At 42.1% G+C, this 22,076-nt stretch overlaps 2 protein-coding genes across 5 annotated transcripts in view; both read left to right on the top strand.

The window, feature by feature from the left end:
- The window catches only part of LOC135201029 (transmembrane protein 186-like), a 94,345-nt gene extending 83,317 nt beyond the window's left edge, over positions 1 to 11,028 (top strand). For all 4 annotated transcript variants that reach the window (XM_064229874.1, XM_064229877.1, XM_064229876.1 and 1 more), the window contains one exon: positions 10,345 to 11,028. In XM_064229874.1, the coding sequence (XP_064085944.1) occupies positions 10,345 to 11,028 (684 nt within the window). The remainder of the gene's footprint in view (positions 1 to 10,344) is intronic.
- A 198-nt stretch (positions 11,029 to 11,226) lies between these two features.
- Positions 11,227 to 22,076, top strand: part of LOC135201026 (RAD50-interacting protein 1-like) — a 153,155-nt gene continuing 142,305 nt past the window's right edge. The window contains exons 1-2 of the mRNA XM_064229871.1: positions 11,227 to 11,402; positions 11,551 to 11,667. Of these exons, the coding sequence (XP_064085941.1) occupies positions 11,229 to 11,402; positions 11,551 to 11,667 (291 nt within the window). The 5' untranslated portion in view covers positions 11,227 to 11,228. The remainder of the gene's footprint in view (positions 11,403 to 11,550; positions 11,668 to 22,076) is intronic.

The following is a 22,076-nucleotide window of genomic DNA, read 5'->3' as shown; positions in this document are numbered from 1 at the left end:
AGGATTCCTACCTGATGTATAGGGCGAGGCATCAAAAACCATGGAAAGGCTCAGGGTCATCTGGGTCACTGTCACTATCAAAGGGGTCTGAAATGAAAAAAAAAAAAAAAAAAATAATAAGGTTATGCAACATCAAACACATTGTACCACTATGTAAGTTATGTACGTATGTATGTAGGGTGTAAACAATTTCCAACATGAAAATGAGAAAAATGAAATTGCTTACCTGATTGTACACGTACAGGTGGGCGGGCTGATACAGAGGGTCCAGGTACAGGGGGATCTGGACTGTCACAGGTAGATACAGGGAGATCTGGAACTGTCACAGGTAGTACAGGGAGATCTGGAACTGTTCACAGGTAGTACAGGGGGATCTGGAACTGTCACCACTTCTGCAATAAAATTACAAATGATGAAAATTAATGAAGTTACAATTTACTCTTACATTTAGTTGTTACATTAAAAAATTAACACATTTTAATATGTACACTATGTTACATAAATTAGTAAAACGTTCAGAATTCCTTACCAGGACTAGGAGTGGGAGGTGGTGGTACTGGAGACTTGTGCAAAGAAAAGTGTCAAGCCTGGACTGCACACTTCTCTTCGTCTGCTTCTCTTCAGCGTCTCCTTGTAGAAAGTCACCAAATCCATGATTCCTCTCTTGATTTTGTCAAACTAGAAACGTTAGGGTCTTCTGCCTCAAAAGAAGCCAAGGCTCTCTCCAGATGAGTAAAACCCTCTGACAAGCCTTTCACAGTTAATGACCTGGGTTTTGGCTCTGGTGCCGCCTCCTCTTCCTCAATCATTTGTTGTTCAAGTTCTAGTAAGTCCTCTGCAGACAATTCCTCTCCATGGGAAGCCAGCAGCTCTGTTACATCATCAGGTTCAAGATCTAGTTCCAGCCTCTTGCTTAGCCCTACGATCTTCCTCGTCACAGTCTCGACGTCTTCTGCCTGGTCAAAAGCCTTCAAAAACTGAGCAACAAACTGTGGACACAGTTTCCTCCAGGCCCCATTTAAAGTGGTCGTCTTCACCTCGTCCCAAGCACTTGCAATATTTTTCACTGCATCAGCAATGTTGTAGCCCTTCCAGAATTGCTTCAGTGTCAACTCCTTGTTAGCTTCTATGGCCCTCAAAGCAAAAACGTATGGTCCTTCTAAGGTAGTAAGCCTTGAAATTAGCTATTACTCCCTGGTCCATTGGCTGTATCAGCGATGTGGTATTGGGTGGGAGGTACACCACCTTCACATTAGGATGCATGTCGCTCAAATTTGAAGGGTGACCAGGGGCATTGTCCAGCACTAAGAGGGCCTTAAAAGGCAGACCCCTTCGAAGTCAAAATACCGCTCCCACTGCTGGCACGAAAATGGTCATTTGAACCAATATTTCGAAGACCATTAAGGTAACCCACGCCTTCTTGTTAGATTTCCAAATCACAGGGAGTTGACTCTTGAAAGCCCTGGGATTCTCGGCCAAATACACCAGCAAGGGCTTCAGTTTCAAATCACCATTTGCATTGGCCCCAAACAGCAAAGTCAGTCGCTCCTTTCCAGCTTTATGGCCAGGTGCTGACTTCTCCTCCTTGGAAAGGTACGTTCGATTTGGCATTCTTTTCCAAAATAATCCAGTCTCATCCACATTAAAGACTTGGTCAGCCGTGTAACCACCATCCTTAATTATCTCAGCCAAACCACCTGGAAAACTTTCTGCTGCTTCGCTATCAGCACTAGCAGCTTCACCTTGCAGCTTCACATTATGCAAATTTGCACGAGCCTTAAAACGGTTAAACCAACCTCTACTCGCGGAAAATTCACCACCAGCACTGCCTTCGCCAAACTTTTTCACTACTGCCTCATGCAGCGCTCTAGCCTTCTCCTGGATCACACTTAAGCTCACCGGAACACGTCGCTGGTTCTGGTCCTCCAGCCAGATCATGAGCAATTTCTCCATTTCAACAATGCTCTGGCTACGTTGCTTCTCGTGTTTTATCACCGTAACTTCTATCGGTGCAGCATCCTTAACATGCTTTAGAATACGTTCCTTATCCTTCACAATGGTTACCACCGTGGTCCTGCTCAAGCCTAAAGAACGGCCTATTTCGGTGTTAGTTTCTCCCTTCTCCGAACGCTTTATCACGTCATATTTGACCTCCATCGTGATGACCTTCCTCTTCTTGGATGAACTATCATCGGAGGAAGTACTTTGGCGTTTAGGAGCCATTGTAAATTTGCGAAAATGGCAAGGAATTTCAGCAACGTCTCAGCACACAACCTAGTGAAATGCAGGCAGGCACGCGATTGAAGTGGCGTCCTTTCGTATTGTTACGCTTGGCGTCCTCGACCGTCCGAGGTCGTTGTTCGGTCAATTTACCATACAGTTTAATAGCGTTAATTAATTTATGCACCTCCGCTCAAAAACTAGTTCTGCATATGAGGTATCGTTAAAAAGCATAACAAAACGTCGTAACCTTGGAATTTGTGTTGTAATCTAACCAGAAACTTAGTTTTCATACATTCACCTTACCTGTCAGATATATACATAGCTATCGACTCCGTCGTCCCCGACAGAAATTCGAATTTCGCGGCACACGCTACAGGTAGGTCAGGTGATCTACCTGCCTGCCGCTGGGAGGCAGGACTAGGAACTATTCCCGTTTTCTAATCAGATTCTCTCTGTCGCTGGTAAGGTAAACATATGTTTGCTTTCCCTCCTGATTGGATTTTCGTGTTTCATCGCCATCGATCTTCTGGGCCGACTTTTACAGGGAAGTACTGGATCGCTGGTTTGGCATACGTTTTTAATAACTTTTTAATAACTTTTTAATAACTTTTAATGAATTAACTTCGAAGTTTTCGAAGAAAGAGTATGTGTAACTACCGAAGGGTTCGGTAGACAATTACATAGTTTGCAAGAAAGGGAAATATAAATATTTATTCATTGATGAAGCGTAATAAATGTTAGAATTTGATTGAGGAAAATAAGGTAACTTCCGATTTGAGGAAGTCAGAAAACATAGAACTAGATATGCTTTCTTTAGGAGCTTTAAATAGCCCTCGTTCTGACAAGCAGTTAGAATATTAACAGTACTAGTAGTGTTGTTTCCTCATCACCTTCTTACTTCACAGAAACTACAAATTCATTTGCAATTTGAAGATAAAGGAATGTAGCTCAAGATACGAGCTATTATAAGGTAAGAAGTGATTATAGTGTTCCCCATTGCATTAGAGGGTGCGTCTGATCGGCTCTGTCTCGCTCCCAGGCCTAGACCTCTTCCAGACTCACAGGCCCAGAGGAGAAGGAATGTCGAAAGCCGTACGGAGGTTATGGAGAATCCCCACCGATCAGGCGTCCCCTCGGCAGGTTCTGTAGAACGTCCAGACTGCCAGGGATAGCCATTGGAAAGGCATCCTAATTCAATGTGTTCCCCTTATTAATTATCGTCTTAACGAATAATGAGAAGAAACATTCAACGGCGTAGGTTAAATGAAAATGCAAGATACTCTCGTCTGGCTATCGGAACCTCAGAAGAGACGGAGAAAGATTGCGGTAGAGGCATTGCCCTATCCGGGTTCGTCCCCCCGTACAGCTGGACGGGGGGGGGGCTCTATCCCATGGGGGTTTAAAATAGTTATTTCAATAAATTCCTCATCGGTACATGTATATGAAAATATATCTATTCTGAGAGATCGAATTAGATATTAAAGGATATTTGTTGATTGAATGAATTATATGGATCTCGTTTAATGATTACACACATATATATAATTTTTAAGCTTCTAGCTCCTTGGACATGAAACTCCGGTAAAGAGGCTCAATGCGCCTAAAGCGTCTGAAACAAGGCGCAAAGCGCCTGAAACGAGGCGAAAAGCGTCTGAAACGAGGCGCAAAGCGCCTGAAGCACGATGAACCAGGATCTTCATCGGAAATGGAAGTCCTTCTCATTCAGAAGAAAGGGAGGGCTATGTCGAAAATGGAAGTATTGTCGAATTCTAAGCAAGAACAAATATACAAGAGATCGGAACCTTCCGCACACAAAACCTTCCGCACAAGCGGAACCTTCCAGAAGGCGGAAGATTCCAGATTCAAATAAACCATTCACAGACGTAACAGAACTTTCCAGGCGAGGATCGCCTGTCAGATGCTCGGAATTTTCCAACAAGAAAACGTTCCAAGGGCGATACGTCTTCTAGGATCCAGGAGTATTCTGATCACGATACTCCTCCCAGGCGCCAGGAGTATTCGGAACGCGATACTCCTGCCAAGCACCAGGAGTATTCCGACGAGCATGATACTCCTCCCAGGCGCCAGGAGTATTCGGAACGTGATACTCCTACCAGGCGCCAGGAGTATTCTAGGCAAGATACTCCTGCTTAGCGCCAGACACTTTCTCCTACAAGAAGAGCTTGACAACCGCCGAGAGTCCTCCAGACGAAGGGTGAAAGACATTCAAGGCTTTTCCTGATAGGGACGGGAGTTGGTCGCCACAGGCGGCCGTTGCCCTTGTCAGGATCGTCTTATTGCAATAAAGGCTAGAGCAAGTTCGGTTTTTTCCAGGCAGGGACTCAAGATGTAGCACAGGCTGCCGTAGCCCTTGTCAGGTTAGAGTCGATACTGCGAATAGCCCTTCACCTTTCGAAAGGAAGCGCTCTCCTTCGGTTGCTCAATCTTGCCCCAAAATTGAGGAATGGAAGATAAAGCAGAATTGTGAGAATTAGTTCAGGATTAGTAAGAGGATATTAAAATCATCCTCCTTCCAAAATAGATTGCAACCAACCATTTACAGAAGAGGGGCAATCGTTTGGAAGTTGAACAAGATTCGTACGAGCTCTCATTCATGGATTAGAGGCGCTTCCAGATAAGAAATATAAGGCTTATTAAATGAGGAATGATCTATATGTAGCTGACATAGTGAATTTTGTATTTTAGCTATTATGATTGATTAGTTTTGATTTATATATTATGTAATAGATATTTTAATTTATCATGGATAAGTGTTTTAATGTGGCGCAGATATATTTATTATAATATATATATAAGAGATATATACTATTTGATTATTATATTTAAATATTAATATATATCTATAATAATATGATTTAGATATATGATTATATAATTATATATATATAGATGATAATAATATTTCTCATATATATCTTCTTAAGATAATATATATTACCTATTTCTATAATATATATATAATTATATCTCGATGTATGATATTAATATTATATATATTATTGAATATATTTCTACTAAATATTATGTATATTCTACTCTCTCTTTATACTCTTCTTGAATATATATTAATATAGCTAATATTACATCATGCTATATGAAATTCTAAGATATCATAGTATCTCATTATCAGTATAATTATAGATATCCTTCTATTATCTATATATATTATGTATATATATAATAGAATCTATACTATATTATAGATATATATATATTATTGATTAATTAATTATGATAATATGATAGGATAATAAAGAATTTTAATTAGACAGAGCACGATTTAACATTCATTGGAATGAGTTGTCAGGCCCTGCGGAAAATATTCACAGATATCTTCGCAAGGCAGAAGAGAACGACCTTCTTATAGATTGCTTCCTTTTCCTCGAAACAAGAGAGGTAGCAAGATACGCTATCTTTAAAAATTTTAAAGGGGGAATAAACTTTAGTTTTTTTTGTTTTTTTTTTCCCCTAGTTGTATATTCTTAACACATATTAAAATAAATGGGCATCTAAGGAAGAAGATGAATGCATCATTTTGGCAATAAAAGGTTGGATTCACAGAAGTCACGTTCTTCTTTCAGCATGTGTCGGAAGGTTTTTCTAAGAGATTTGATCGGAATCTATTATGAATATTGGACCTGAAAAAAAACTATTCACTCTGAGTCTGTCTGCGTTGGGCAGGACTGACCAGAACAAAAAAGTAAATATGAATGAGAGGATTTTTCAAGGGAAGCTTGATAATTCCTTTAAATATGTGAAAGATTAAGAGATCTTATACTTAGAATGGGATCCTAATTTGGGCCTCTGATTCCGTGGTCCGACAAGATGGAACTGCGCCTAATCAAATGTTCTCTTGGGCCTAAACGATCAAGAGGACAAGTGAAATTTTGGGCTTTAGAATCTGGAATCAAATTCTATGACGACTCGGTAATGGGTTCTGGCCAGCATAGTAGGTTTGGCAAGAGAACTAAAGCCTTTTATTCCTGGATCAACGCTGTTAGATAGAGGTTTCGTTGTCCGGGTAATGTAGTGACATTGTCATCTACAGAAGAAGAAAAGGTTTAAACGTTTACTGACAGAGTCTTTGGAATGCGAGAAGGGCTCAAACTACTTCCCAAAAGGTTCAGAGAGATACATTCAAGAGCTAGAAATCAACCATTTCAGCTCAGAATCTCTTTAAAGTCCAAGCTCCTTCCCTTCCTTCGGGCAAGGATAGGGAAGCTTCTGCAACGAGAAAACTCGTCAACATGTAGGAGGAGAACTCGTTAGCAACGGAAGTATGCAATAATGATCCTCCTCGGAGGAAGACTTGTCTCTTGGAATTTTGAGATTTCCTATTGTCTACGGGATGGAGCGGACTAAATTGTGATGAATGTGCAGGAGCAATTAGCGTCTTTGGTAGGAGTACTTGCTAAAGATCATACTCGTAAAAGGATGATAAACTTCTGATGAAGAGATCCAAATACCGATCTCCTGTCGAGCGCGACGAACCCTACAGGGGAGTTGTCGCACAAGCGGCCATCTCGGCGGGAGCGATGCGTTAGGCAGGCGAGACGTGAGGAAGGAAGTAACTCCTGCCAAGCGTCTGGCGCCAACTAGGAGCCAGGCGCCAAGTAGGCGCAAAGAGCCTGACTTTACTATAGATCGTTCTAGGCCAAGATCTTCATCCAAGCAACAAGAGCCAACTGGAGAGAGAAACTCCTGATAGGAGTATAGCGCCCGCTAAGCGCAATATACTTGCCATTCGAAAGGCCATTCCATGAGCGATACTCCGACCAAGTCACAGGAGTATTCGGAACTAGATGCGCCTCCCATAGGTCAGGAGTATTCGGGAAGAGATACTCCTGCCAGGCGCCTAGAGTACCCGGACCTCGATACTCCTCCCAGGAGCCAGGAGTATTCTAGATTTTTACTCCTACCAGGCGCCAGGAGCATTCCGAAGCTTATACTCCTCCCAAGCGCCAGGAGTATTCGGAACTTAATACTCCTACCACACGCCAGGAGTATTCTGAACAAAATGCGCCTACTAAAAGGCCAGGAGTATTCGAGGCGCTCTGCGCCTGACAAGCGCCAGGAGGATTCCAGGCGCGTTACTCCTCCCAGGCGCCAGGAGTATTACGAAGCTTATACTCCTCCCAGGCGCCAGGAGTATTCGGAACTTAATACTCCTACCACGCGCCAGGAGTATTCTGAACATAATGCGCCTACTAAAGCAGGAGCATTCGAGGCGCTTTGCGCCTGCCAGGCGCCAGGCGCCGCTGGAAAGCCAGAGTATTTGAGGCGCTTTGCGCCTGCCAGGCGCCAGGCGCCTGATGAAAATGCGCCTGCCAGGCGCCAGGCGCCTGATGAAAATGCGCCTGCCAGGCGCCAGGCGCCTGCTGAAAGCCAGGAGTATTCGAGGCGCTTTGCGCCTGCCAGGCGCCAGGCGCCTGCTGAAAGCTAGGAGTATTCGAGGCGCTTTGCGCCTGCCAGGCGCCAGGAGGATCCCAAGCACGTTACTCCTCCCAGGCGCCAGGAGTATTCCGAGCTTATACTCCTAACAGGCGCCAGCAGTATCGGAGAGACGATACTCTGCCAGGTGCCAGGGAGTATTCGAATAGTTTTACGACTGTCAGGCGCCAGGAGTATTCTAAACAGGATACTCCTCGCGCCAGCCAGGCGCAAGCCAGGCGTTAGGCTTCATCCAGAGGAGATCCAGTTCAAAGAAAGTCCTAGTCTTCTTTGAAACAATGGTGATCTCTAGAGCATTTCATAAGTGACTTGATGATACCTTCAAACAGCTGAGAATCTAAAAAGCTTCTAAAAGTGCGAGCTGTTGCAAATTCTTGTTCTTTTCGTAACAATATGTCAGGAAGACATATAGCGTTAACATATAGGAGATGCAATTATGGGTTGGCTTCTCAGTTACACGAAGGACGTCAAGTTAACCTACGAGAGATTCTTCTCTCTTGGTTTATACGTATCAGCGGATACGTTGCTGGGATAAGGAGCCGACACTGATCCTTTAATAATTGGAGTTGAATTTAATTTAACTCAATGATTTTTTATTGGAGGTTTGAAAGGAGTTTGGGGATAACTCCTCTTTCAATTTAGCGCGAACCCTCATGTTAGGACAGGTGATCGGGATCGGTGTTGCGCTCCTTTAAATAAGTGCGTGTTGTCATATAAGCGGATGTGCTCCCATTGACAAACGCCAGTTAGGATTCTGTCGAGTAAGTGGAAGAGACCCATTGACAGATCCACAAGAACTCTTGGCCACAGATCACTATCTCGCTAAGGCTCTTGAGATGAAGCAGACTCCTATGCAATAGCTAGGAAGTCAATCCTTCGTCTAGAAACACAGAGGAACTAAGGTCTATAAATACCTACAACATATGTTGTTTACCTGTCTAGTCAGTAACTAGCTGTCTCTTGCCCTCCACCAAAGGGTGTCAATCAGCTATGTATATATCTGACAGGTAAGGTGAATGTATGAAAATGATATTGTTATAATACAATAAAGTTTCATACATACTTACCTGGCAGATATATACAACTAATGACCCACCCAGCCTCCCCGCAGGAGACAGGTGGAAGAGAGAATCTGATTAGAAAACGGGAATAGTTCCTAGTCCTGCCTCCCAGCGGCAGGCAGGTAGATCACCTGACCTACCTGTAGCGTGTGCCGCGAAATTCGAATTTCTGTCGGGGACGACGGAGTCGATAGCTATGTATATATCTGCCAGGTAAGTATGTATGAAACTTTATTGTATTATAACAATATCATTTTTTTAATTATGTACTGGAAACAAGCAATGATTTTTCATTATATTTGCGCTTTTGGACTGTTTTAAACTGCGCATCCCAAGCTAGTGTATTCATTCGCCCGCAAACTAGTTCCGCATATGCGGCGTCACTAAAAAAATTCAAAAAATACGAAAAAAAAAAAGTGTCAAAAATCATCATAACCTCAAAATTTTTGTTGTAATGTAACCAAAAACATATTTTTATTATGTACTGTGCTAAACTATAAAGGATTTTTATCATAGCATGCGTTTTTTAAAAGCGTCGTTAACTCGGAGCGTCGGAAGCGTCAGCGTCGTAACCTCGGAACAAGCGTCGTAACCCAGGACGGAATTTCCATTGAATATTTAAGAAAAAGCGTCGTAACCTCGGAACGTCGTAAGCCGGAACCGTCGTAACCCGGGGACCGCCTGTATCTGCCAGGTAAGTATGCATAAAACTTTATTGTATCATGACAATAAAATTTTTATATGTATACTTTCCAAGTTACATAATGGGAGCTCTCCCATCTCCCCTCTTGTGGACATAAGGCACAAACGTATTGAGCTCTTCTGCTGTGTTTTACCTATTCCTCCTCGAAAGTGGGCGGGGCTAGTTACCTACACCCAGAACAAAAGAGTGGTTCTGCGAATTTAATATTTTCGAGCTGCCGGAAAGTAGAAACCAATAGCTATGTAATTACTTGGTAAGTACATATAAAGCCTTATTTTATTTGGAAAATATGTTTGCATTCAAACTAAAATATTGGCTTCAAAGTAGCTTCTACCAAGATTGTTGTTTTTAAGGGAACAAATATTGAGTTCCATGATTGGCTAGGGTTATATTATTATAAAATAAAATAAAACAAATTTCTTTTACAAACAAATTTCTTATTAAGAACACAAGTTTGTATTTTCCTGACTGTTTGTCTTTAGGTATGAGTGTTTGTAGTAGCTATCTGTATTGAACTGTAAAGGAATTGCTTATCATTATTCTTTCAGTGTAGGCTTGCACTGTCTCGTGGTTGAATCCAAGGCAAGGTTATGTAGATTGGGTGTTTATAAAAGCAGCAACTACCGCCCCCCCTGCCCTTGCTTCCCCTTCCATTAATTAGAAATAGTCAAATCTCCTACCAAGTTGGCTTGTGCCCTTGGTTTATTGTATGGTATCAGAATTCATAAGGAAAAAACTATAAATAATTTTATTTCTTGTGAACATCTTTAAATTTGAAATGTTACTCAACTAAATTCCATAGAGTGTTTTAAAAATCTGATTGGAAGGAGATTTTCTTGAATTTTTTTATGATTGAATACTGATGTGTAATTATTATTCTTTCAGATTTATTTATATGCAATGCTGAGAGTACTGTGTACTAGATGGCCACCTAAAAGAAGTATTCAGTTGGGGAGTATTCTTTCTTGTAAACAAAGACTGTCAAGACCTTCAAGAGCTCTAAGTGCTTCCAGTTTTCATCCTAAGAAATTTGAGTCTGATAAGAATATACTAAACTCTTCCAAAGGAAATGGCGAATTTGAAATTATCTACAAGTTCCCATATATTTCACTTGTTAGGGGAATTTGCAGACTAAAAATCTATCAGTCTGCAGCAACTTTAGTTGCTCTTCCAGCTGTGAGTTACTTGACTTATGAGGGTACACTTACTTACCAGGATCTCATTATTACATTGTCCATCAGTGGATTAGCATTTTTCATGCTTTTTGTTATGGGAGAATTATTCCGTAAAGTTATTGGTCATATATATTACTGCTCACAAAAGAATTTAGTAAAGATTTCACACTTAACTTTCTGGGGGAGACGTCAAGATACTATTGTACCTAGGGAGGACTTGGTGCCATTTTCTGATACAACAGAGCACTTGCGTGACATTTATATTCGAGTACGTAGATACTCGGAGCCTAGTAAGTCACATTACCTGAGCCTGAGATTTGGTGGAATTACAGACTTGGAGAGTTTCATTCATGTTTTTGGAGAGCTAGAACACCCCTCTCAAAGAAACAGGTAAAAGGTTACATTGCAAACCGTGTGATGAGAACTCTACATGTACTAAACAGATTTAGCTTTTTGAAAGTGTAAGACCTACATACAGTGTACATTTTCTTTTTTTTGTGGAAGGCCAAACTGTTAGTATTCACCACAGACCTATATCTTGAAGAAGGAAATTCAGCTGTACTGTTTGATAACATAAAGATTTGTTGATGCACCATGAGTTCCTTGCCGCTTGATGCAAGCTTTCACTCACTGGTGGACCAAGATGAGATCAATTATAAAGTGGTACAACAGCTCAATGCTATATTTGGGAAGGACATCAAGAACCTACATAAAGTTAAAGATCTTGTTGAGGAGTTGACTAAAAGTAAAGATGAACTAGAAAAAAGGGTAAGTAAAGAAATAATTCTGTTCTTTATTGTATCTGTTTATTATTGTTGATTATTTTATTTATATCATTAAAAATGTGTCTGTAAAGAACATAAAATTTCACTGAAATACCAGTAGAAAGGTTCAGATTTTCATTCACTTTTCACAGCTGAGGTTTGCTACAACTGAAGCCCCTGATAGGATATCCAAGGCAGTCAAAGCTGCAGATGAAGCTCTAGCCAAAGAAGCAAGAATTCTTGCAACAATTGATGAACTTCAGAAAGAGGTTAGTAATGTATAGAGTTGTTGAACATTGTATGTTCTTGCATGAATTTGGGCCTTAATAATGTACTGAAACTTATTTTCCTCTTGCGGAGAGAGTAGATCTGTTCAGGGGGAAAGAACTCTATTTCTATTATTTTTGTAATCATTCTTTATATTATCTTATCATTACCAGTGTGTTCAACTTTCACTTTTATGTGCTACATTCATCACATTTTGTGCTACATTCATCACATCATTATAAAGGGGAAAAGACTGAAGCGTCACAAGGTACGGTGTGTGACCTCTGACCAGCTATCACCTCGTATGTGCAGGAGTTACCAGATCTCACAGATTTCTTGCTTTACAATCTTTGATTGTTTTAAACAGTTACCAGGTGGTGCTTGAAAAGTTATCTTTTTGCTAAGACCTCAGGTTTGTTAGCTATGAAAAATACAAATTGATTAATAATTTGTCATATTACTACCCCAAAGCTGTCTAAAAGGATGATGTATTGGTTTAGTTAAACTATTCTATATCAACAGCTCAAGTTTGTATATATTTAAATTTTTTTTATTGTGGGTCTCATACTTAATCATGCTTATGTAGTACATAAACTTAGTCTCATTAATAAATGAGGCAATTCTAAAGTACCAACACTTAAGTCTATGGTGTCAGGGGAACCCTCATTGAGAAGTGTTTGTCAACTTGTGTGCTGAAGTGTATTTGTTAAATTCTTTGCATCATTGGATAAAGATGACCCAGTGATTTGGGGTTAGCAATAGAGCCAGTAGTGCAGTTATTTAGTGCAAAGGGTAACATTTTGATTTTTTGTTGTTAGGTTTCTCTCTTTCACAGATTTGTAGGCAGCATGGATGCTTGTATTGTCATCAATGATAGTTTTGTGTCTTCAGCTGTTTGTTTTGATTTTTTTATTCTGATTAGAGTTTAGAGAAATTGCTTGTTGGAGCCAGATTGTTTTTGTGAAAATCTGTGGTGTACAATCTAATTAAAGTTTATGAGTTAGTCTTGAATGTTTAATCATATCTGCTAAATCCCCCATTTTAATTATACAACTTCCCCTGTACAGGCAATCCCTGGTTATTGGAGACTCAGTTATTGGTGATCTGTTTTTATGGCACTTGTCTAGCGCCATAAAATCAGCGATTTATGGCGCCATAGTGGGCCGAGTTCCAGTTATTAGCGCCATAAGGCACCAATAATGGAGTTATGGTGCCATAACATACCTAACAAGAGGTCCCATAAGGGTGCTTATGGCGCTGCCACAATCACAATTATGGCACCATAAATCGCTGAGTTTTAGTTAATGGTGGTTTTTGCTTATTGGCACAACCCTGGGAACAGAACCCTGCTGATAACCAGGGACTGCCTTTATTTAATAAGTAATTAAATAGTTAAGAGTTTCACTTGCAGGCAGTTAAAATCCCAAAATTTGTGGGTTGCGCTAATTTTTCAGTTTGTTTCTGTCGACCAATGGTTATAGATGGTTGTTGGTTACAGTTATTCCTGAATTTTTAGACTTTCCTTTTGTATCATCGCAGTTGGTGAAGTACTCGGTTTTTGTATTAGCTGTCTTGGCAAATGTTTAGATAGTAATAGGGTCTTTTTTGTGGTTTTGCATAAAGAACTAGGTTTTGCTTTTTCCTTGGTTACCTACGGGTCCTAGTGTGTAAGCGATGTCAGACACGAGTTCTTATAGCTTTAGATATTGTGCTAAAGGTTGTAAGACTAGGCTAACCTAGGAATCCTATGACAGTCATACTTTATGTTCTGAGTGTTGAGGACAAGTATGCTCATTTATTAGATGTGATGGATGTCTTGATTGGGATGAGAGAAAGTGGAAAAGCTTAGATTCTTATTTAAAGAAATTAGAGAGACAGGAAGAGAAAGGCTTTACTTAGGAATAATTCAAAACCAGCTAGCCAGGGTTCTTCTGATTTGAGTTTGGATTTGAGCGTCCCTGTGACATCTTTAGCTCCTGCACTGACTTCTCTTGCTATACCACCTTCTCCAGTCTCAAGGAGAAGATTGATAAATGCTTCGTTCTCTTAGTACAGACGAGGGAGCAAATTGGTGAGTCTGTTAAGTCCTGATAGACTAGATAAAGAGTGATAGTGTTTTGTCAGTGGAGGAGGTGGCTGTTTGTTCCATCGATTCTCCTAGGCAAAGGTCACTGTTACACTTCCCAGTGCAGGGGAGGAGTCAAACTGGAAACCCAAGGGAGGTCAGTGGAGTCTGCCCACAAGCAGTTGCCCCCTCAGTTCAACCTGTTGTCGTTTCCCAGGTTGCAACGGAGAGCCATTTGAAAGGTCTCTCTTTGGATGTGCATAGACTTTCGAGCTCGGATGATTTCTCTCCATGGCACCAGTGGCACTTGGGGAGCAAGTCTCGGCCTTTGAAGAGGAGCGCTCCGGATGCAGCTAAGACGCCAGTGGTTCCTACTAAGAAATCTAAAGAACTGTGCCCTTCGTGCAGTCATTGGGGTAGCCCTAAGTGTTTTTCTTCTGACTGCCTCTTGGAAGTTGATGTTCCTCCTGCTCCCAAGGCTCATCATCAATCGTCAGCTTCTCTTCAAGCTCATGTGTCTGTTTTGTGTAATGCTCCACCTGCAGTTACGAAGCAATGGGTGGAATTGCCTTCCAAGGCAGTCAAGTGTCAATTGGCGCCTGAGCTCCCTTCGGTCAAGCTCCAAATAGTGCTTGCTTGTGTAACACCTCCTCAGTCTTCGGTTGTGCAGGAGCGCCATTGGCTCCCTCAGCTCCTGCTGGTGCCTCCTCTGCTGTGGCAGTGGACCCTATTCAGTCAAAGCTGGACAGTATTTTGCTTTTACTGAATAAGCCTCCTTCTTTGGTTCAGGTTCCTGCATCTCTGCTAGCACCCACGACAGTTGAGTGAGCACCCATGACAGTTCAGTAAGCACCCACAACAGTTCAGCAAGCGCCCACGACTGTTCAGCAAGTGCCAGTAGTGGTCAAAGATCCTTTGGTCTTGACTCCTCCGGTACCTTGGGACGCATGGGTTCCACTGACTCCTGCAGAGGCTGTTTCAATCCAGACTCCTGTGGATGTACTTAAACCTAAAGCTCCTGTAGATGCAGATTTTTCCCCTGTTTTGTAAGAGGACGAGGCTTCAGAGGAGCAAGAGGCTTCTCTTTCACCGTGTTTGGCTCTTAATAAATTTCTGTTGGCCATATATCCGTCTTTTTCACAACAACTACTCCTGCGTCTCTTGTGTCAACGTTTGTCATGGATATGCCTTCTTCTAACCCCTCGAATGTGCCCGAGATGGTTCTTCCAGAATCTTCAGATGGAAATATTTGTCGTACGCCACGAAAGAGGCTCCTTCTTTGGGTATTTGTGCCTCTTCACAAGGAGCTTTCTCGCGGATGTAAAATGGGAAGTAAAGCTTGAGAGAACAGAGATGAGAATGCTGAGGTGGATTTTGAAATTATCACTGCTTGAGATATTGGAAAATGATGAAGTAAGAAGGGCAGGCTTAATAAAGATTACAGAGGTGATAAGAGAGTCACGATTGAGATGGTATGGGTATGTGTTGAGGATGGAAGATGAGAGTGAAGAGGGCTTGGGAGGAACCTGATAGAGGAAGAAGATCAAGAGGGAGACAGAATTAGATGGCAAGATAAAGTGAAAGAAGATATGGAGAGAAGAGGTTTGGTGGAGGATGATGCCTCTGATGGAAGGCAGTGGAGAGGGTGCATCAGGCAATCAACCCCTTTATGTTGGGATAACGGTGGGAAAGAAGAAAACAAGGAGATTTCTTGGGTTTGGTTGATGCAGCCAGGTGCTCAGCTTTTTCTTCAGCTAAGATTTTGTTTTCTGCCTCAGAGTTGGCACATCTTTTGAAGAGCATTTTTAAAGTCTGTGAGGTGTTTAATTTTCTTGACTGGTCCGTTGCCACCCTGACCTTCAAAATTAGGTCTTGCCCTTCGGTCCTGGAGAACTTCACAGCGTATTGGATGGGAGCTCTCTCATGTATTGATAAGGGGATTAGAGATGGTTCCCATGAGTTGGCCTCTCTCTCTCTACATGATGGGAACACTCATGATGTTAGTTAACATAGCTTGTGCTAGCAAGTGATCAGTGCTTATAGAGACAGATTGTAGGGGCTTTTTTTTTAAGTTACATAAGTGGAGCAGGATGCTAATGGGGACAAACTGGAAGGATTTTTAAATAAAACTCTGGCTCTTTTTAACCTAATTTATTACCTTAATACATATTACAGTACGAAAACTTACTTAATCATATCCCTGGAGCACATCAAACCTATCCTATACCTAAATTAGCCTAACATAATTCCTCTCGTTCATCAAAACTTATCATTAATTCCTTAACCTAACTTATTATGGTTTTCTTTGGAAGAACCTTGATCCTATATGCGTATAAGTCTTAATCCTTTAGTTTTCCCACAACTATCCAAAGAACCTTAATACTATGTATATACTAGGCAAAATATTTTCAACTATCTCCAACTCTGCCATATGTCCCAAAATAGTTCCTTATCTTTCTCAGCACTTCAACTCGGCATAATCCAAGAAAATTATGAAAGGATACAGATACTTTGGGGATCACCATGGAGTTTGTTAGCTATAACATCTAAGCTGAGAGAAAAAATTACTTTTAGAATCTCTTAATGCAGTCTTTTCTACACAAAACCACTTCTCTCTTGTCTGATCACCATCCCATTTGGGACAGACACTGTCTCAAGTAACTGCTCTGTTTACTTGGAATGGAATATAAAACTGGATTTGATCTAACCAGCGGTTCGACTGCTCTGTCAGTTGCCAATACAGACTTTTCTCCATTCAAGCTAGTAGGAGAGGATTTCCCTATAGTACAGTAGGGGGAGCAAAACCCACTTACTCAGTTCCATCTACCAAACTGCAATTAGATAAAAAAGAAAGAAAGAAATTATTTGTGATGAATCTTACCTACTATTAAAGTTAAATACATCTCCGCGCTGATTAGGTGAGTTTGCATTCAAACAAAAAATCGAATGGCTGCCTGGATGACTGTCTAGTATACCTGTTCTCCACCAGGTGTGTTTCGACTGTTTTAGTTCTTGCCAGAATTCTCCTTGCCGCCATCACAGTTAGGTGATTGTTGGTATTCTGTGAAGTTTGGCTGTTTTACAACTGTTTACAGTATTGTAATTTCATTTTCCTAGTATATCTTCCACAGGAAGCAACACCAATAACATCAGGCTATGTATGAATGATTTTGATGTAACCAGGATGTTGAAATTGGAAGTTTATCAACATTTGGTTTGTACTGCAAGGATACAGAGGGTAGTCTGGGAACTACTAGATGTGAAGAATGTAGGGAATTGTTCTGAGAAATGTATGCATGAATATGTCAGATATAGGAAAGACGGGAAACTAATAGATTGTGAAAGCAATTAGCTAGGTCAGGACTTGAAACTGTCAGTTCTATCCTACTTAGTGCCCCTTCATCTGCAGCTATCCCTGCTCAGACTAGGCATTTTGGTTGCGCTAGTATTGACTTCCTTTGTAGCGCAGCCTTCTGCTCCCCATTTGGTTTAGGAAAAGTTGAACTGAGTTCGTGACGGGAACATTCCGAATCCCTCCATAGTGTGCGCTCTTTTTTGCATTCCCTGTTAGAAGTCAGGTGTTGGTGCCCTCATCTGTACGTAGCCCGAGTGTAGGACTGCCCTGCGACAGTTGGTAATTTCTGCTGCCAGGGAACCAGGTTGGTTCTCGGGATGATGGGGTTCTGTGCCCTCCAATGCATACTTCACCCTTTTCATGGTCTGAATCTTGTTTAAAGCGGTCGCCTTAGGACCATTTTGTTAAAGCGTTAGCATAACGACTGTTTCGGTAAGCGTTAATCCTCGCTCCGTAGGTGCATTCAGCCATCATCAACACCAAATTTGAGGTTTAGCATGCATAGGATTAATAATATATAATAAAGGTATAGACAATTTTATTTAGGTGATAATGTATCTGTAGCGAGTTTTACACATTTAGATATTATGTTGACTCAGTCGACTGTTTATCTTTCTCATGGTTTGGTTATTCTAAATTCTTGTCTGCTCGCATATTCCTCTTTCTTCGTAATGCTAGTGTTCGTTCTTTGCCTGTTTTCTCTTCGGCTATCGGCAAATCTCTCACTACTGCCTCGATTAATGTTTCTCTTTCAAGTCTACACTGACTGTAGTATCTAAGGTTCTCTCCAAGTTAAATATTATTTTAGCTTCAGAGCTTTCCATCGACGTTTCATATAGGAGTGCTTTCAAGTATGTACGTTCACTTTTGGACAAGGCGGGAGAGTCGTTGTAACTCCTCTCCCACCGCCTCCCAATCTTTCCCATGTTCTTGTACCTCGTTTTCTTTCCCTCAGCTGACTCGTGCGGACTTGGCTGAGTCCTGAGTCGCTTAAAACTGTCTTCCTTTCATCGAGTCGTGGTTGATGTGCTACAGCAAACTCGTTTGGGCTGGTCGGTGTTTGTTGCAACATTACACTTTACTGTATTCTCATTTTGTTTAGGAAATAGGTCACAAAGAGAATATGTCTTGCTTGGCTTAGCATATTTCGGCGCCCTCTAAATATTGAAGATGAGAACCAGCGCTTTCTCCTATTAGAGAGCATTTTGTAACTTTTCTCGTATGGATGGACAAATCTCCCTTTAGATCTGCCTTGGCTTGTCATCTTGTGAAGTAGCGGAAACCTGAAGACCGACTCTTGTGATACAAGCGCTTCTTGGTGCTTTAACCGTCTTTATGAGGAAGTTCGGAGCACCTTAGTGGCTGATCGGTATGGTCTTGACCTGCCACCTTGTTGGTCGCGAGTTCGATTCTCAGGCATTCCATTGAGGTGAGAGATGTGTATTTTTGGTGATAGAAGTTCACTCTCGACGTGGTTTGGAAGTCACGTAAAGCTGCTGGTCCCATTGCTGAATAACCACTGCTTCCCTGCAATGTAAAAAAACCATACAAACAATTAGGAAGTTCAATTCCTTTCTCTTTCCTGTGAGGAAACTAATTCGAGACTGACAGATGTGCTGATGGAGCTTCAATTTAGCTTGCGAGTTGTTACCTTTTACTCAGTAGCTATGTTGTCTCGTCTCTGTGGCAGCTGTGAGTAGTGGATGCGCCAACCCAGTGAGTTTGTGAAGCCAGCTTTCAGGGTTTGTCGCCAGCGGGAGTTTAGCAAGGAAGACAAGTAACTCATTTCTGAGGCTGCAGGGTAATGTCCTCATACTTATACTCACTGGGTTTGGAAGAGGTGAGAACTCGCGCTTCCTGTCTGATATACAGCTCGGGTTAAGGCAATAAGGGACTATCTATTGGTAGTCTTGTTTTATACCTATCGGGGATAAGTGCAGACCTCAGGTTCTGGGATATGGACAGTTGCCACCTCCTAACATGCATGGAGAGACTTGGGACCAGTACTGTACATGGTGTAAACAGTGAAGGGCAGTTGTGATTCTTTTTTGGTTGTCCTCCACTGGTTTAATCTCCCTCTTATAGCTTCCTTTGTCTTCTTCAGCAGAAATCTCTTATAAGTCTCTTTTTAGTAGGAGGTTGTATATACAGGAAATGATGTTCAAGGGTAATTCTTTGGGACAAGCTCCATAAGAAATTAAAGATATTCTTGGACATTTGGAGACTTAATAACAGGAAGTGTCTGCCCACATATTTTTTGGTTTCATACATTCAACTTCCCTGTCAAATATATACTTAGCTATAGACTCCGTCGTCCCCGACAGAAATTCAAATTTCGCGGCACACACTACAGGTAGGTCAGGTGATCTACCGGCCTGCCGCTGGGTGGCAGGAATAGGAACCGTTACCGTTCTTGAACCAGATTTTCTCTGTTGCCGGGGCTGGTAACATCGTTTGCTAGTTCCTCCTGACTTTGACTTTCGAATTTCGAATTTCATTTCTTTTGGACTGCTATTTGGTGACGTATTGGATCTCTGGTTTGGCATACGCTATTGTGGACTGTTTTTTTATTTCGGATTTGGATTTTTTCTCATAATGTCTGACGTTTCGATTTCGTTCAGAGTGTGTGTGAACGAGAGATGTTATGTGAGACTACCAAAAGCTTCGGTAGATCCTTACACCACTTGTAAGAATTGTAGAGGGAATGTATGCTCACAATTGAATACATGTGACGAATGCAAGGATTTAAATGAGGAGGAATGGAAGATGCTTGATTCTTATTTGAGAAAGTTGGAAAGGGATATGGCTAGAAAAGCCTCTTCCAAGAGTGTGAGTAGGTCGGTCTCTAACAAGCCAGTTAGCGGGAGATTGCCTATCTCTAATCCAATTGTTTCCTCCCATACAGCTTTACCTTCTCAGTTATCCGACTCTGCAAGTTCAACATCGGAAATTGCAAGTCTGAAAGCTTCACTTTTGGAAATGGAGCGTAAACTAAAGGAATTAGAAGGTAAGCATAGTGAAAGTGTTCCCAGTGAAGTGGAGGGTGCGTCTGATCGGCTCTGTCTCGCTCCCAGGTCTAGACCTCTTTCAAGCTCCCAAGCCCAGAGGAGAAGGAATGTCGAAAGCCGCAGGGAGGTTTCAGAGAATCCCCACCGGTCAGGCGTCCCCTCGGCAGATTCTGTAGTTGCGTCCCAGACTGCCAAGGATAGTCGTTGTAAAGACGTCCTGAAACAGTGCTTTTCTTCATCTGATTCGTCTTTGAAGAAAGGATGGAGTTCTGACAGATTACAGTGTTCCCCCCGTATTTGCGGGGGATGTGTACCAGACCCCCCCATGAATAGTTAGAATCCGCGAATGTTTGGAACCCCTATAAAAGCACTAATAACAGCCTATTTTGTTAGTTAAAACTTAAGAAAAACCACTAAAAATTTTCATACTTGGTTTTTTTAATAGTTTTATCACAAAAAGTGCATTTTATAATGAAATTGGTCATAAAAATTAGGAATTTGTGGATATTTCTCATAGAAAAATACCGCGAATGCGCGAATTTTCCGCAAATAATGCGGGGAAACGTTCCCGAGAGAAATCCGCGAATGTGTGAGTCCGCGAATCCGGAGAACGCGAATACGGGGGGTCCACTGTATTGAGACCTTCGAAGAGATCTTGGAAGTCTCCAGTATTTTACTCTAGCCTGGAAGAATTTCTGGAAGAATATCCTCCGGAAAAGAAGAGAAAGGAGGTATTTTCAGAAGTTCCTTCTCCTTCATCGGAATTAGAAAAAGAGGACGCAGCTACGAAGATTTTGGAGCAAATGCAAAAGCAAATATCTTCATTAGTAGGAGTTCTTAAGAAGGATCCTCCTAGAAGAAAGGATAAATTCCTTCCAATTAAAAGATCCCATCCTATGGAACTCTCTGAGAGCTCGGACGAGGCGCCTGCCAGGAGCCTGGCACCAGTCAGACGCCAGGCTCCTGTCAGGCGCAAAGCGCCTACAAGGCGAGAGGATTTTCATGGATTGCTAGAAGAGCCTGAAACTCCTACTAGAAGAAAAGCGCCTGAGGCGCCTGGATCGAGGCGCAAAGCTTCTGAAACTTCTGAAGTCAGACGTAAAGCGCCTGAGACTCCTGAAATCAGACACAAAGCGCCTGAGGCTCCTGAAGCGAGACGAAAAGCGCTTAGGATGCCTGAGCGCCGGAATCAAAACTCAAAGAGCCTGAAGTGAGGCGCAAAGCGCCTGAAGTGCCTGAAACGAGGCGCCTGAAGCGCCTGAAATGAGGCGCAAAGCGCCTGCAGAGCCTGATTCTAGGCGTAAAGATCCTGAGCCTACTGCCAAGCGTCGGGCGCCTGAATCTCATTTCAAGCGCCTCGCTCCTGAAGCGCCTAATATCCATCAAGTGACAAGCAGGCGCAAGGACTTATCCAAACTACACAGACCAGGCTTCAGGCGCTATGAATCAGAAGCATTATCGGAGTTTGAGGCGGACTTGGAGGCTCCTCTTTGGCATTTTTCTCAGGATCAGTTTTCACCTGACAGGGTCTCTAGATGTCGCACAGGCGGCCGTAGCCCCTGTCAGGAGGGGCGTGATTCTGCGAAAATGGAGAGACATTCAAGGACTTCTCCTGATAAGGACGAGGGTTGTCGCACAGGCGGCCGTCATCCTTGTCAGGAGGGTCTTAGTGTAATCAAAGACAAAGGGCAACATCGGCCTTCACCTGGCAGGGACTCAAGACGTCGCACAGGCGGCCGTAGCCCTTGTCAGGTTGCAGTCGGTGTTGCTACGAGCCCTTCACCTTCCTGAGAGAGGAGTCCTCCTCCAGTTGCGCACTCATCTCCAAATATAACTCATCACGATTTAGAAGATGTCTCGGACTCTGAAGAAAATAAGGGGGCAGGTCTTTCAGACTATAAGACCTTGACAGCCCTCTTATTAAAAGAATTTGGAGAGTCTCTGAGCCCTGCTGCCCCTCCTTCTCCTCGGTCTTTATTTTCG

This window comes from Macrobrachium nipponense, chromosome 27 (genome assembly GCF_015104395.2).
Source record: "Macrobrachium nipponense isolate FS-2020 chromosome 27, ASM1510439v2, whole genome shotgun sequence".
Lineage (NCBI taxonomy): Eukaryota > Metazoa > Arthropoda > Malacostraca > Decapoda > Palaemonidae > Macrobrachium > Macrobrachium nipponense.
This window is presented reverse-complemented; position numbering and strand designations above follow the sequence as displayed.